This window comes from Anabas testudineus, chromosome 6 (assembly GCF_900324465.2).
Source record: "Anabas testudineus chromosome 6, fAnaTes1.2, whole genome shotgun sequence".
NCBI lineage: Eukaryota > Metazoa > Chordata > Actinopteri > Anabantiformes > Anabantidae > Anabas > Anabas testudineus.
The window spans coordinates 5,126,050-5,141,223 of NC_046615.1; the positions used below are offsets into that span (position 1 = coordinate 5,126,050).

Below are 15,174 nucleotides of genomic sequence, written 5' to 3' on the forward strand. Positions count from 1 at the left end.
GTTGTTATTTATTTTGTGTTCTGTTGTTATTTATTTTGTGTTCTGTTGTTATTTCCTTGTGTTCTGTTGTTATTTCCTTGTGTTCTGTTGTTATTTCCTTGTGTTCTGTTGTTATTTCCTTGTGTTCTGTTGTTATTTCCTTGTGTTCTGTTGTTATTTCCTTGTGTTCTGTTGTTATTTTCTTGTGTTCTGTTGTTATTTATTTTGTGTTCTGTTGTTATTTCCTTGTGTTCTGTTATTTCCTTGTGTTCTGTTGTTATTTTCTTGTGTTCTGTTGTTATTTTCTTGTGTTCTGTTGTTATTTATTTTGTGTTCTGTTGTTATTTATTTTGTGTTCTGTTGTTATTTCCTTGTGTTCTGTTGTTATTTATTTTGTGTTCTGTTGTTATTTCCTTTGTGTTCTGTTGTTATTTTCTTGTGTTCTGTTGTTATTTTCTTGTGTTCTGTTGTTATTTTCAGGTTACAATGTGCTTGATAAAACTATTAAAGGTTATGGGTCTGCAGCTACTTCTGGCGTCATGTTTGTGTGGTGTGTGCGTTTATTTTCTGCTGTAGGAGACACCCACATACACCCCCTCACCTCTCTTTGGTGGGCAGACAGGCAGACAGACAAACAGACTGGCAGACAGACGGACTGGCTGACTGTAACACTGTAACTGATAAACTAAAATACTGGACCACGCGCCATTCCAAATTTGTCTTTCAGCCACGGGATCCCACCGTCTGACCAGGAATAAATACACACACACATCCAGGCGTCTCCCTTGCTCTACACTGTACTCCTGAGTGCGTGTGCGTGTGTGTGGGTACCACAGTTAGCGATGCAGGGGATGTCTGGGTGAGGAAGGAGGCTGATGCTCAGTCGCTGATGTAACCAGACTGACAGAGTTGGGCCACAATGAGTCCACGTGCAGCTCTCTTTATGGAGCCGCCTGGTAATCCCGTCTGTTGCTAATGGTCATTTAATCCACATGTTGCTGCTGTGTGTGGGTTCACTGAGCTCCACAGATCCTGCTGAACTTTTATTGACCCTCGATGTTCCTCAGTACAGATTGCCAGCGAATTTGTTTAATTTCCTTCTTTGTTGAAGTTTTGTCTTCCAAGTGTTGCCAAAAAATGTGTCATAAAAAAAAACTCCTTTGTGAAAGGACAGAGGTTGAGAAACGCAGATTGTTTGACAGGGAGAATAAGACACACGGCTAAGATGTACTGACAATCTTTTTGAACTACCCCTCCCCTCATACATGATGTATTTGCTCCTTTAGCGATTCCGTTTTGCAAAGAGGGCAGAAATTGTTGTGTAGACACGTTGGATGGCAATTTCCAGTCTTGGTTTCCTAGAGTTACACACAAGTCGAGAAACTTGCAAACACTTCATTTCTGAGATACAGTGCGTTTGAGCATTATTGAAGAGGACGACATGACGCCCAGGTAGCTGAGCACAGAGAGAGAGAGACAGATGAGGAGTCACTGTGCTCACTCTCCTTCATAAACAGACATCAAAGACATGAGTCGAGAACGGCATCTTAAGTCTCTCCTCTCTGCGCACACACACACACACACACACACAGATTGTCTCCAGTCAGCTGTGTGTTACTCCAGCATCATTAGCTTTTTACTGTGTTCCTGTGTTATTGATGCATTTTAAATATTTATTAGACCACTTCCACAGCAGCAGCATCTTGGAACAAAGCCATGATATTTCTGTATGTGTCCTGGAATAACAACGAGTAGGGAGAGCCCTATGTGATGTACGTTATGTAGCTCCATTTCCTTTCGGCCTGCAAAACGAATGACTTCATGTGCAGCAACTTCTTGTGCATGAGAGGAAAAATACAGAAAGCTGAAGGTTTATGTTTCTGTGGTTCCTGCTCGCTTAGTTGTTAAACTTTGTCTGACCAACGGTTCAGAACCCAAAGATGTTTATTTACAATTATACAAAACAGAGAAATCAGCAAAATCCTTTCATTTGAAGAAGCAGGACATGTCTTTAGAAATGAATCAGTCATTTATTGAAATTGTTCTGGGGAAAAATGCAATCGCAAAGTAACATGTAGCAGGAAAAATGAGGACATTTAGGCACAAATACAAAACAATTTCTTATGGTTCGACCAAAGTAAGAGGGGTTATGTAAGAGACGCGTTATATAAACATCTGGGTTGCCACAAAAATTGGGTATTTGCAAGTGTGTGTGTGTGTGTGTGTGTGTGTGTGTGTGTGTGCGTGCGTGCGTGTGTGTTTAAGCGTGAGGAGAAAAAGCGGCACAAAAAGAAAACTTGAGCAAGTAGCAAGGTAAAAAGAGCTGCAGCTGTTTGATGATTCAGTTGAAGGCTAACGTTGGCACGTTAACGTGTTCACAGTGGCGACATTAACGTGTTTAGCGTTGGTGCTGCTGTGGGAAACATTATTGTCTGTACACAAACTTCGACTAACACCGTATTTGCGAAGATATTTAATGCATCCATCCTAATGAGTGACTCATCGACACACAATTTGCAATAAGGAGGTCACTCAGCCTCTCAGCTCTCAGCTCTCAGTGCTCTCAGCCTGAAAAACATTAGCAGAGAATGCATCATTAAAGTTATTTCACTGACTCAAACGCTGCCTCTTCACCTCATTAAAAAGGCTGCTGTGCATTTGTTTTATGACTTGTAGTGAATATTGTGTTGAAAAATGTAGCATACATGCTAAATTTGAATGAAGGCAAGACACATCAGCTGACATCAGAAGAGAAACAGACACTGAGACCAGAGGAGCTGCACCCACATCGGCCGCAGGGACCGTTATTGTAAAGTAGTGAGTTTAGCAGAGGACGACTTGACGCTCTGCTCTCAACAACTGAACAGTGAAAATGATTTATGGTTATGATTTGCATCAGTACTTTAGAGACTGCTGCTAAGCTGCCTTTTCCTTCACTTCCTGTGATATTTACACTGAAGGAGAAAATTAAAGTTAAAAAATGTGAGTAGAATAAATCACTTTATACTAAAACAACAACAGATCTTTACTAGAACCAACCAAGTTGGATTTTCTGAAGAAAACTAAACTAGTGAAAATGGTTCCATAATCCAAACTGGGTGTTTGTGAGCTGTAGTGGTGGCTGCTCCTTAGAAGACCCAAATGGCGGTTTAGGAAACTAGTTCCCTGAACCCAAACCCATGTGGGATGGACCAAAAGACAGTGGAAAGGTGTTTCTTAGTGCGAAAGATAAAAAAGATCACCCAGACTGTTACCAGTGAAAGGTGGAACAAACACCATCTGTAATAGTGTGGGGCTGAATCATTACCCACAGCATGGCTGACTTGCATGTGCAGGTACCATAGACACAGGGGGGTGTAGTGTTTTGGGATTGTATAGAGACACTGTTTTCCTGGGAAGTCAGTGGATATCTCAGCAGCAGCTCATCCTGCACGTGCAGCGTGACTTCATAGACACAGTGTGTGTGTGTGTGTGTGTGTGTGTGTGTGTGTGTGTGTGTGTGTGTGTGTGTGTGCTTCACTGGCCCACCTGCAGTCCAGATCCCCCCTGATGTATGTCTCATCATAAAGAGGAAAATCAGACAGCTGCAACCACAAACAGTCAAAGTCTCTTCCATTCAGCAACGGCAACAATTAATATCTTCAGTTCCTAGATCAGTTTAAAATATGGAATTAAACAAGGTCCAACCTAAACTTCAGATTGAGCATCAACAGGGTGAAGGCTGCCGCACTACACTGTTTATTAGTACTTCTGTCTTCTTTAAGTCATTAAATAGTCACACACACAAAAGTACTGTCGGTGGATTTGTTGTTCTCCAGATAATGAGTTTTGTTTTCATGGGATTAAACTACAACACAAACTATATGAAAAACTGCTTCAGATCAACTAAAACAAAGATCTAAAAACAATAAAAACTAGAAAGTTGCTAACTAATAACTAGAGGTGTAGCTCCACTCACTGTCCCACTTGACTTGTGAGGAAGACTGTAAAACAAAATGGCATGAACTAAAGTGAGCTGTGTCCAGCGTGCTGTGTGTAGATGAGACCAGACTGCATGTCAGAACTATTCACCATGGCAACCACAGATTATCTGATTAATTAATGAACCTTTTACTGCGTCACCAGCTACTGTTGTTAATCGCTCATGCACTGTTTGGCCTGCAGCTAACACACACACACACACACAAATGGCCAGTTTGAGGCAGTGAAGTAGTGCTCTGTGTGTGTGTGTGTGTGTGTGTGTTCCTCAGGCTACGTTTGGTGGAAATCATTGACATGGTGTCATAAAAGGAGCTTTTCTCTTTATAAATAGAGCATATGCCGTAGCCTCAGGCCTTGTTCCCTGCTCTGGAACCCTTGTTAGGATGAAAAGTAATGATTAAAACATTTCCTCTCTCACCCTCCACAGACACACTACAACTAGGCCAAAACTTTATTACGCAAAAAGTATTCATTCATTTAGTATTCTCGCAAGTTCTGGATATTAGAAACACGGTGATCACTGTAATCAATCAAACCTCTGTTGGTCTATGTATATTACAGTACAAGTAAAACTCGTGTTTAATTTTTCTTTTTTGTCTCAGGGGATCTTTGATGCAAACATACATTTCACTGGTGAGTCTCTGCCTTACAAACAGCAACGAATTGAACAACAGAACATGTCACGGCAGAGAAATACTGTATGAGACTGTACACACACACACACACACACACACTTTCAACCTGCACGTTCTTGTTCAGAGTTTAATTAAGATCTGTCTGGGTGATTATGAGACTCCCGTAAACTCACATGGGAGTCTAATAATCATATTTACTCTCTTTCTGTGTGTGTGTAGGTCTGTTGACTATGTGCTGCATTCAGGGGCGTGTTTTTATCCGCCTGTTCGTTTCATAATCATTCATTATGATGCAAGTGCCAATATGTCTCAGCTCATACTCAAAACAGTTCTTAAGTACAGTGCTTGAGTAAATACTTAGTTTCCACCTTTTAACAATAATATAAAGAAAGCAGCAAACATTTTTTATAGTCTAATTTATATTCCTTACAAACACAGTTTGCCTTTAAAAACAGCGTTCGCTCGTCATGGAGATTATTCATCAAAGCTCTTCTTCAGAGACAAGTTGTACTTTAGTTTTTCTTAAACGTCTCACTAGGTTGCTGTAGATATTTCACACAGGGCCTGAGCATCATATTTTTAACTAGCCTGGTTTAAAAAAAAAACATTACTAAACCCACTCCTTTATTTGTTCGTCTGTTTCAAATCACCTCTAACATCTTTTTTTTTAATATTCTCGTAGATTTCTGGAGTATATTAGGATTATTGGACTTGTTTCCATCTTTCTCTTCCCACATGAGGATGCCATAAAGTTTCTGTGGTCCAGATCTGACGCATGCGCGCTGGAGGGCCAGGGTGTCGTGTGTAGTAGTATTATTGTTGTGAATGGGGGGGGGGGAGGGGGCAGGGAGGGTGGAGGTGGAGGTGTGGTGGGAGGAGGAGGAGGAGGTGGAGGAGGAGGAGGAGGTGGAGGGGGGGGGGCGGTATTTTGGGCGTACAGTCATAAGAGAGACTCGACGGAGCCAGGAAGTAGACTGCTGAGGCCTTCAAGTACCTCACAAAATGTCGTATTTTAGAAGTTTAAACAGAAGTGACGTGAAGAAGTGCAACGAGGAACTAGAAACAAACAGAAGAGCAAAGATGAGTTTTTACTGTTGAACTGAAGATTCAGCAGCAAATGATTTAAAGTCATGAATCGTAACGGACCATTCATACTTATATAATAAATAAAATATTTACCTTTTTTTTTATTTTAGGTAGCCTATGCCACATCTTATTGTTTCTGTCTGTTTATTAATCAAGTAAATTAAAGTTTATTAATAATGTCTAATACATGATATAATGTCAATTAGGCTTCACGTCATGTTGGTGATATTTCAGTAAACCAGTATGTCTAAATTATGACTTTGATTAGAGGAGGTTCACAGGCGTAAGTGTGAGTGCACCGAGTCCCAGACCTCATGAATCCACCGACAGTCTGCAGGCCCACCGACGAGGAACACGAGAAAGGTGCAGGTAGACAGACAGAGAGCGCTCGTCTGTTGCCTCAGATCACAGGCTCATCAAAAGAGAGAGAGAGAGAGAGAGAGAGAGGAGGAGAGAGAGAGAGAGAGAGAGAGGAGAGGAGGAGAGAGAGAGAGAGAGAGAGAGAGAGAGAGAGAGAGAGAGAGAGAGACAGAGAGAGAGACAGAGAGAGGGAGGGGGAGCCACACGGTCAATTTGAGCTTTATCTATAGCAGCGGGTCATTTAATAAGAGCCATTTGGAGCCAGAAGCGACCCGCAGAGCGCACAGGAGCCGCAGTCAGAGGCCGATCATCTTAATAAGAGCAGAGCACATAGCTCCACACAGGGAGGAAGACAAAACAGAAAGAGAGACAGAGAGAGAGAGACACGGAAGAGAAGTGAGTGAGGGACGGACGGTGAGACACAACTTTTACTGTGCGGGATCGTTTTCTTGTTTTTTTTCTTTTTTTTTTTTTTTTGATTAGAATTAAAAACAAAAGTCAGACCAAAAGAAAAGTGACATTGAAGAGGCCGGAAAAGTGTCGGAGAAGATGCCGCGGGTAGTCCCGGACCAGAGGAGCAAGTTTGAGAATGAGGAGTTTTTCCGCAAGTTGAGCAGGGAGTGTGAGGTGAGTGTGTGTGTGTGTGTGTGTGTGTGTGTGTGTGTGTGTGTGTGTGTGTGTGTGTGTGTGTGTGTGTGTGTGTGTGTGTGTGTGTGTGTGTTTGTGCACAGACGGCGGAAGAGGCGCACGCTGGCGGCTCCAAGCGTCTTCAGGCTTCAGCTTGTTTCATTCATTCTCCTCAGATGGAGAGAAACTACAGCTCCATGTGATTCTCGGCAGGGTACAAGGCTGTAGTCTGCACACACGAGCTCAATAAGTTGTCCGTGTTGTGTTTCTGGACTTGTGAATTGATCAAAAAGACATTTTTGACACTATTAAAGCTTTCGTTTTTTTTTTTATTTTGCCCTGTAATTCAGTTTAATTCGTGCCCAGCTGAATGTGAGCGTTAATACTGCATTATGACTCCTTCAGTCCAACAGATTTCTTTACAGATGTTCTGATGAGGAGCAGAGACAAAGACAAAGAATGAAGCCTTCTGCATTAAATCAAAATTCCTGTGGCTTATCTTTAAACTGCAGCCTTCTGGTGGCAACGAGCATTGCCATCTCCTGTCAAGTGTGTTTGGAGGATTCTCCAATCAAACACAGGGAATATAACCAAGTGTGTCACTGTGTGCATGTGGGAGCATATGTGTGTTGTTTCAAAGTTTGTTTTGTCTTTGCTGTAGATTAAATATACTGGGTTCAGAGATCGGCCCCATGAGGAGAGACAAGCCCGCTTCCAGAACGCCTGCAGGGACGGACGGTCAGAAGTAGTGAGTACAAAGCTCAATCTGTTCTTTGCCTTATTGTTGAAGACAGGAGGGGAACGTGGCGCCCTGTGCCGATTGCTATTAGACACAGATAGAGACAGCGTTGGTGAGTTTGTGAGGATGTCGTGATGAGCAGACAGATATGATGCATGTCGTCTACGAAGGGAGCAGACGTGTGTTCTGCTAAATGAAACACACTGGAGGGAACTTGAAAAGGAACTGTGAAGCATTCATCTGAAGGCTGTCTCCATTTTAACAGACAAATGCATCCCTTTGATGACAACGCTGCGATCTCTGTGCATCACTGTACACACACACACACACACACACACGTGTGGAGTGAGTTTGAGTTGAGTTTGAGTGTGTGTGCGTGTGTTTGTGTGCTGATGTTTTGATCTGTCCCTGCACCAGACCCACCAGGCTTAACTTTACACACACACACACACACACACACACACACACTCTCGTGACTTCTTCCCTCTATATTCTGCAGCTGCAGTCATCATCGTCTCTGCTTTGTTTGGCAGAAGCATAAACTCACACATGTTAACACACACAGGCATTTCATGGTTACAGCAAATACTGTTAGAGCTGTAATTTGGGGCCTACAATTGGTCATCTTAAGTAAATATCACCTGTCGTGTCTAATTTAGGTATATAGTGAAAACATGCAGAAACAAACACGTGCACGACGCTTAAAATACCACCTCGCTCAAAATGCCTAATGTTTGTTTCAAGCTAAAGCTCTGAGCTGTACGGACAATACATAGAAGATTAATGGGCAAAACATTTAGTAAAAGTTGAAGCTTTAATGTCATTTTCCCAAACAAAATGAAAACCATTCCCAAAAATGAGCTGATCACCCAAATCAGCATGGTGTGCAGCCTTTTTTATTTTGACTACTTGAGTTGTTGTTGTGTTGATTCACGTGTGTGTGTGTGTGTGTGTGTGTGTGGTGTTGGTGTCGTGTGTTGCCTCCTTCACAGAGAAGCGGTCAGCGAGTAGTTGTTAGTTTGTGGTAACAACAGTGTCGGTGTGCTGCATGTGTCTCCCTCCATTTCCAAACCCCACTCGTCCTACTGTGTTCCTCCACTACATTTATTTGACAGCTTTAGTTACCAGTTACCTTTTGCAACTTTAGATTCTTAATAAAAAAATCTAATCAACTAATAAATGATGTATAAGTTTGCATTAACCAGCTGTCAGCACATAAAGTGGTTCATGTCAGCTTCACCTTTACCACCTGCTGTTTTCGTTCTCGTCTCTACAGTGACACAGATATTTGACACTCACTTATAATTAATTGCTCATGTCATCATTTTCACTTTTGAAAGTTTGACGAACTAATCGGGGACTAGACTTAACGTTCATGGTTTAAATGATTCAGTACAGTTTAAAATAACATTGTTTTGTTGAGTGGAGTACAGTACTACTGTATTTCACTGTACGTACGTGGGTAAGAGTATGAAGTGCAGGTGAGTGTCTACCACCTCTGCTTAAAAGTAAAAAGACCCAGTGTCCATACAAAATGATCTCTGTCATAATTGCATTGTTATTACTTTTGCAGTATTAATTCTTACATGGTTTAATTTACCGTATCATGTTGCATCACATTTTATAAGCTCATTAGAGGTTTTAAAAATTGTAATCCACAGTAATGCAGTTATGATGTGAATGAGTAAGAAATACAGTATTTCCACTGAAATGTAGCGCGTAGAAGCATCAAGCAGAAAACTCAGAAAACTCAAGACTGAATTGTTCTTAACTAATAGTACACGATGAAAAATAGCTGCAGACAACTGTAAAGTAATTAAACACAACTGAATGTTTAACATCCGCACATCTCCTAAAGTTGTAAACTTGTTTCACCTTCTTCATTATGAAAAACAAAAACTGCTGGTTGTGGTGTTTATGATCAACAGTTTGTAACTTTGAAGCAAGTCTGAACACATGTGGGCTTTCTTTATGTAATTACTGCACGCTTCCACTTCCAAGCCTGTTCTAAAACGTCTGAATCACGTCCTCGACAAAAGGTGAAACCAGACGTAAAAGCCCTTCAGGCTCCCGGCACAAACACACACAAACACGGGGCAACTTCTGCTGTCTTAGTCATCCTCGAGGTATTTTTCACAAACATGCTGTCATCATCACAGGGGGGGAGGAGGGGCACATCGAGTTTTACCTTCTTTTAGTGGGGCATGATGTTGCCGTCTGTCTGTCTGCCTGTCTGCCTGTCTGTCTGCCTGTCTGTCTGCCTGTCTGTCTGTCCTCACAGTATTTCTGAGCCTCTTCTTCAGTGAGAATTGATGGTCATGGTTTTAATGGTTTGACAGCAGCTGTGACATCATGCTGCTGATTTATCTATCAGCCAGACGCCGCTAAAGACCTCCTGCTATTTTCATGGTCGGTGTGAACAACTATCGCACACGATGGGACCTGAACGTGCTGTCAAGGCTCACGTAAGACTTCAGCATAAATTCTCCCACGAGTGGCCAGACTTATACTGAATATATAAAGCCGACGTCATGTGGATGTTTGAGCTTCAGTTTGTGCAGTTTGACTGTTTTTATATTTACACTTTCTCTGTGCTCACCCTTAAATCTTCCCAAGGCGTTCAAGATGTCGTCACATCACAACCAGTTCGATGTGCAACTTGTGTGTGATGTAGAAACTTGAAACTCTGAGAGTGGACTTGACTTTTCAGTGAAGTGGGAGATACAGTAGCCTGTGTCTAAACCCAAACCAAAACTAAAACTATTTACATATTTGTTGATTTGTTATTGTATTTTTAATGACACAGAAGGAGTAGGTGTCATTTTAAGTATTATTTTTCTAAATAATTTTACATTTTTGTTTTGTGGAAAAAGACATTTTTATTAAATCTAATTATTATTCCAAGCAGGCTGTATTTATATGTCATAAAACATGCCTGGAGAGGGGTTTTAAATATTAACATCCACTTACACATTACTTTCTGTTGTCAGAAAATGATTTACATTTCATTTACTGGTAATTTCCTAAACATAGTATTTATTTTACCTGTAATATCAGCTTAGAGCATTTTGTCGCTTACACACAGGCAGGTTAAGCAGGAACATAAAGTCCTCTTACAAAAGGAAAAATAAACATTATGAAGTTGTTTTCCTACTGCTTGTTCTGCTGTCTAAATAGTTTTTCACATGGTTATTTATTTGTGTGCTAGAATAAAATGAATCTGCCTTTCTGCGTGTTATACAATAATATCAAAGGTAATTACAAAAACATTGCCATTGTATAAACAATAAAAAAACACACATTAAATAATATAAAATGTAAAATAAGCCATCTTATAGTGCATTTCGAGGAATTCCAAAGCATCCCACACTCACACATGTGGCTCCGATCACAGGACGATTCTAAAATGCTCAGGATTCATCTGATAAATGGGACAATAATTCAAAGTAAATTATCTTTAGCTCAGCTCATTAGAGATGTCGTTTTCTAAAGTGCTATTGATTTCCATGCTGCGCTGGTCTCGCCCTCCCTCTCTTCCCGCTTGCTCCCATCTCTCTGTCTCTTTCTTTCTGTCTTTGTGCTTCATTTCCTTTCACTTCCTTTGCTCCGTTCTCCTTTGTCTTTAGTTTTCTTCATCTCTTCAGCGCACACGCTTTTCTTCTTCCCTTCTCTTTATCTGACTTTTTTTGTCTTTACAACTCTTGTCCTGTTTTCCCCTCATTTCTCTTCCTCTTTCTCATTCCCCCGACTTCTCTCTCTCTCCGTCCCTCTTTTTTTTTTTCTCCAGCAGTAGTAGGCAGCAAATTAGTATCAGATGGTTGTAATCTAATACTTCAAATACAGCAGAAATGATGACTTGGGTGTTCTTTGAGCTCCCAGTTCTGTGTGTGTGTGTGTGTGTGTGTGTACACTTAGTAATTTTCAGCTTTCTCTTCCCTCCATTTCTTTCTCTTCAGCCCACTGCTGCTCTGTTCTCCTACTCTTTAGTTCACATTTTCTCTCTCGTTCTCTCACGCTCTGATGAGGGACAGATTTGACAGAGTGCATAATTCATATGCTTCCAGCTCAGTCGCAGCCCTGATGCCCTTAGTATTGATCTGTCTCAGCAAACACACACATACAGAAAGACAATAGGCGCACGCATAGACGGAGATACTCATAAAAAACAGACATTTTCTAACTCGATTTTCTGTCTCTCTTTAATTCATTACTTTCTCAAATGCATTTCACTGATTTCTCTGTGTACATCCATATGTATGTGAATGTGTGTGTGTGTGTGTGTGTGTGTGTGTGTGTTTTATCTCAAGAGGACTGTCTCCCATTACAGCAAGAAGCCATTTTAAAGAAATCACAAACTGAGGAAAGCTGCAGTAAGATGTGATTATATGTGTGTTGGGAGAGCAGGCCAGTGGCTCACGTTGTGCCTTTTGTTCTGAGGGGAGAGCGGTTACACCAAGAAGAAACAGAAAGAGAAGGTGGGCGGGCGAGTTGAGGAAATGAGAAAAAGAACAACTGTGATGCAGTCTGTCAGACTTAAAGTGCCCCAGGGCTTGATCCAAATAAGACATTTGAACTTAATCAAACGCAAGAAACTGTGATAATTACATGCAGAGTTTCCAAAGTACCGAATAGAGCTGATTCATAATTGTGGCATTAAATAGTTATGAATTTTTAATCAACACTAATAATAAAAGTAATCCTTATGTCTTAACGTAGCTCAGAGTGCTTAGGTGATGTCTCCTGAGGGATTTTCTCCACAGCCATAAAAGACACTGCAGCTGTTTGTACAGGCTGTCTAATAGTCCCCATAAGAGGAAACTTTGACATCAGCAGTGTTTTCTTATTATTGAATAAACTTTAGTGTGAAAGAGATTCTGCTACTATGGATCCCAATAAATTACACCATACACTGCAGCTTTGTGTGGTACGTTTAGCCTCTTTTAGATCATTGTTTTGGTTCTACAATTAGACACAATAGGAGTGGGGGGGTAGGAAAAATGTCAGCATAGTGCAAACAAAATGCATTTTCACTAATTTCTTTATTTTCCATTGAACTCTCGTCCTTGTTTACATGTACTTAAGTAACCAGGTTGCTGGAAGGAATGAGAGTGGTGATAGTAAATTTCTATTAACGTCACAGCCTAAGCGAGACAGTGCAGACATTTCATCTTATTGAACTTTCTAGCAGAAAAAGTTTGTGTCCATTTTACTTTTGATCAATCACGTGTGTCTGGGACAAATATTTCTGTTTTACATTCATTGTATTACTGATTGAGTCTGCTGAGCGAGCACCTCCTCATGAACAGGAGTCGCTCATTAGTGTGAAACCAGCGCTTTATGCACTTGTGACACTGGTAAACCGACTTGTACCACTTGTATAAATAAACCTCGCATTGAAAAATAAGACTGTATGAAAACAAGCCGACTGTACATTACCTGATACACATGAAACATCAACAGCAGAAATAAAAGAAGACCCGCATGTTGGTGGAGACAAAACAGGACGCTTGAGTGAATTTTGCTTAATGGCAAAGTGATGAAGGAACATATTTAATAATCAATATCACACACTGTGTTTGTGGGAGTGTTTTTGGATCCTCTCATCCTCTAGTACTCAGAAATCACTCAGTGCAGCTTACTCTTTTTTTAAGCCCAGATCTAACTTCTCCTCTTGTTCTCTCTCTCTTTCTACAGGCTTTTGTAGCTACGGGTACCAACCTCTCTCTGCAGTTCTTTCCAGCCAACCTGCTCGGAGATCAGAGACAGGTTCCTACAAGGGAGTACGTCGACTTTGAGAGAGAGACAGGAAAGGTAGGACAAGAGAATGATATCCATCCACCTCCTCCTACACAGACTGTCGCTCTCCAACTGTTGGAAAGGTCATACGGTCTGAGCTGCTGCAGACTGACTGACCACAATGAAAATACACTTTCTGTTTTCCAGTATCACCCCTGCCCATCCCCCTGTTGCCATCCACACAAATGCTGAAAAAATCTCTTATTTCAACATCCGTTGGATACAGAAACATCCTTGTCACTGCTCATGCTTTTAGTCATGTGGCTTTGATTCATCCAGAGTTGTTGTCACACAGCACAATGTGAAACTTCACTATAGAAAAAAAAAAAACGTTTACATTTGCAGAAAGACATACATCTTCGTCTGCTTTCCCCCTTTCTGTTCCTTATTTGTCATCATATAAAACACAGACGACAGTGCAGTTTGGTTCTCATGAATGTGCGTCAGGATTTATTTGTTCAAGTCAACGACCCAGACAGAATTTATGCATCAGGTTGAACACAGAGCCACAAAGACAAATGAAAAAGATCAGTTTTGAATCACCTCCCTGGTGTGTAAAGTTGAGCCTTTAAACCAGTGTGTGCTGGGTGATTATCACACTTTGTACCATCCACCCAACATGCTACACAATGTGGTAGCATGTCGGTCACAGAGGTGAAATCACTGCCAGATGAATTAGCTCGGAAGTCCTCATGCTCATTTATGATCAAAGTCAAAGTTAAACGAACTTAAGAGCTCCAAAGATGTTAGTCTGCTGCTGTTGTCAAGGTGAAATGCACTGTACGGTGCAGTGCTGCTGCTGCTGCTGCTGTGTTTATGTGTATGTTAATTGTCTCCCCTGGCGCTGAGCCTGGACCTGTGTGTAAGTGTGTGCGTGTGTCAGAAGGCCCTCCACGGACACTGGCTAGCTGAAATGAATGCCGACTGGCGGCTCATTAAAAATGCATTCTGGGGAATCGATGGACCTCCATGCCCTAAGGCTGACAGACTAATCTCACACTGTTAATTATTTAACACAAGTGCCCTGATGGTTAGAAGAGTGTGTCAGTCTGCGTGTATGCGTGTGTGTGCTTGCGGTGATGGATGGCGACGTGGTGTGTCTTTCTGTGTGTCCGGACAAGAGACAGAGATTCCATGCATGTGAATGGCAGAGGCAGAGAGTGTGTGCGCGCGCACGTGCTTGGAAGACGATATCTTCTTCTTTGTCACCTCAATGCTGCTCACAGATCTATGAAGTTTTAATGAGGCCAGGAGCCGTCAATGTAGAGCAGTTTCACAGTTGTTCTGTACAGCTGAAGCCCAGCGCGCGCTCTCTCTCTCACGCACACACGTCTGAGGATCCAGATAAACGTGCTGACAGTCTGCTATTCATCCTTTGAACTAAAACACATAAGTCATTCTATACCAGTATAGCGACTCAGAATAACTCTAGATCGCTGAAATGCTCTTTTCACGCAGCTCAGACAAAAAAACACAAGTATAAGGTTTCAGTCTTTACTTTTATGTAATATTCATTCATATTCCTCATGTATAAAAAAAAAGGACAGGAGAGAGAACAGTGTGGTTTCCTGACTCCATTTTACTGTAAAAAAAAAAGATTGTTTAGAAGAAAATGAACAACTTCACCGAACTTGTCCAACGCAGAGCCTTTAATTGTGTAGATTTCCTGCAGTGTTGTTCTAGTATTCATTTGATACACACACACACACACACACACACACACACAAACTGCCTCCTGATCCCCCTGGACCTCCCTGTAGAGTACAAGTGTCAGGCCAAGGCAGAGATCTTGTGTACGCTGCAACTTCTTCTCTTAATTACTGTCACAGTTAAGCTGCACACACACACACACACACACACACACACACACACACACACACAGATCACTGATCCTTGGGCATGGCTACTGTATATTTTATATTCCAGAGCAATATAATACAACTTTTTACAAAAAAAAAAAAAATCTTTTTG

General features: G+C 41.3%; 1 protein-coding gene across 4 annotated transcripts in view; it reads left to right on the forward strand.

Moving 5' to 3' along the window:
• The first annotated feature begins 6,208 nt into the window (after positions 1 to 6,208).
• Positions 6,209 to 15,174, forward strand: part of cbfb (core-binding factor subunit beta) — a 28,070-nt gene continuing 19,104 nt past the window's right edge. For all 4 annotated transcript variants that reach the window (XM_026365876.1, XM_026365877.1, XM_026365874.1 and 1 more), the window contains exons 1-3: positions 6,209 to 6,668; positions 7,330 to 7,416; positions 13,102 to 13,218. In XM_026365876.1, the coding sequence (XP_026221661.1) occupies positions 6,591 to 6,668; positions 7,330 to 7,416; positions 13,102 to 13,218 (282 nt within the window). In that variant the 5' untranslated portion in view covers positions 6,209 to 6,590. The remainder of the gene's footprint in view (positions 6,669 to 7,329; positions 7,417 to 13,101; positions 13,219 to 15,174) is intronic.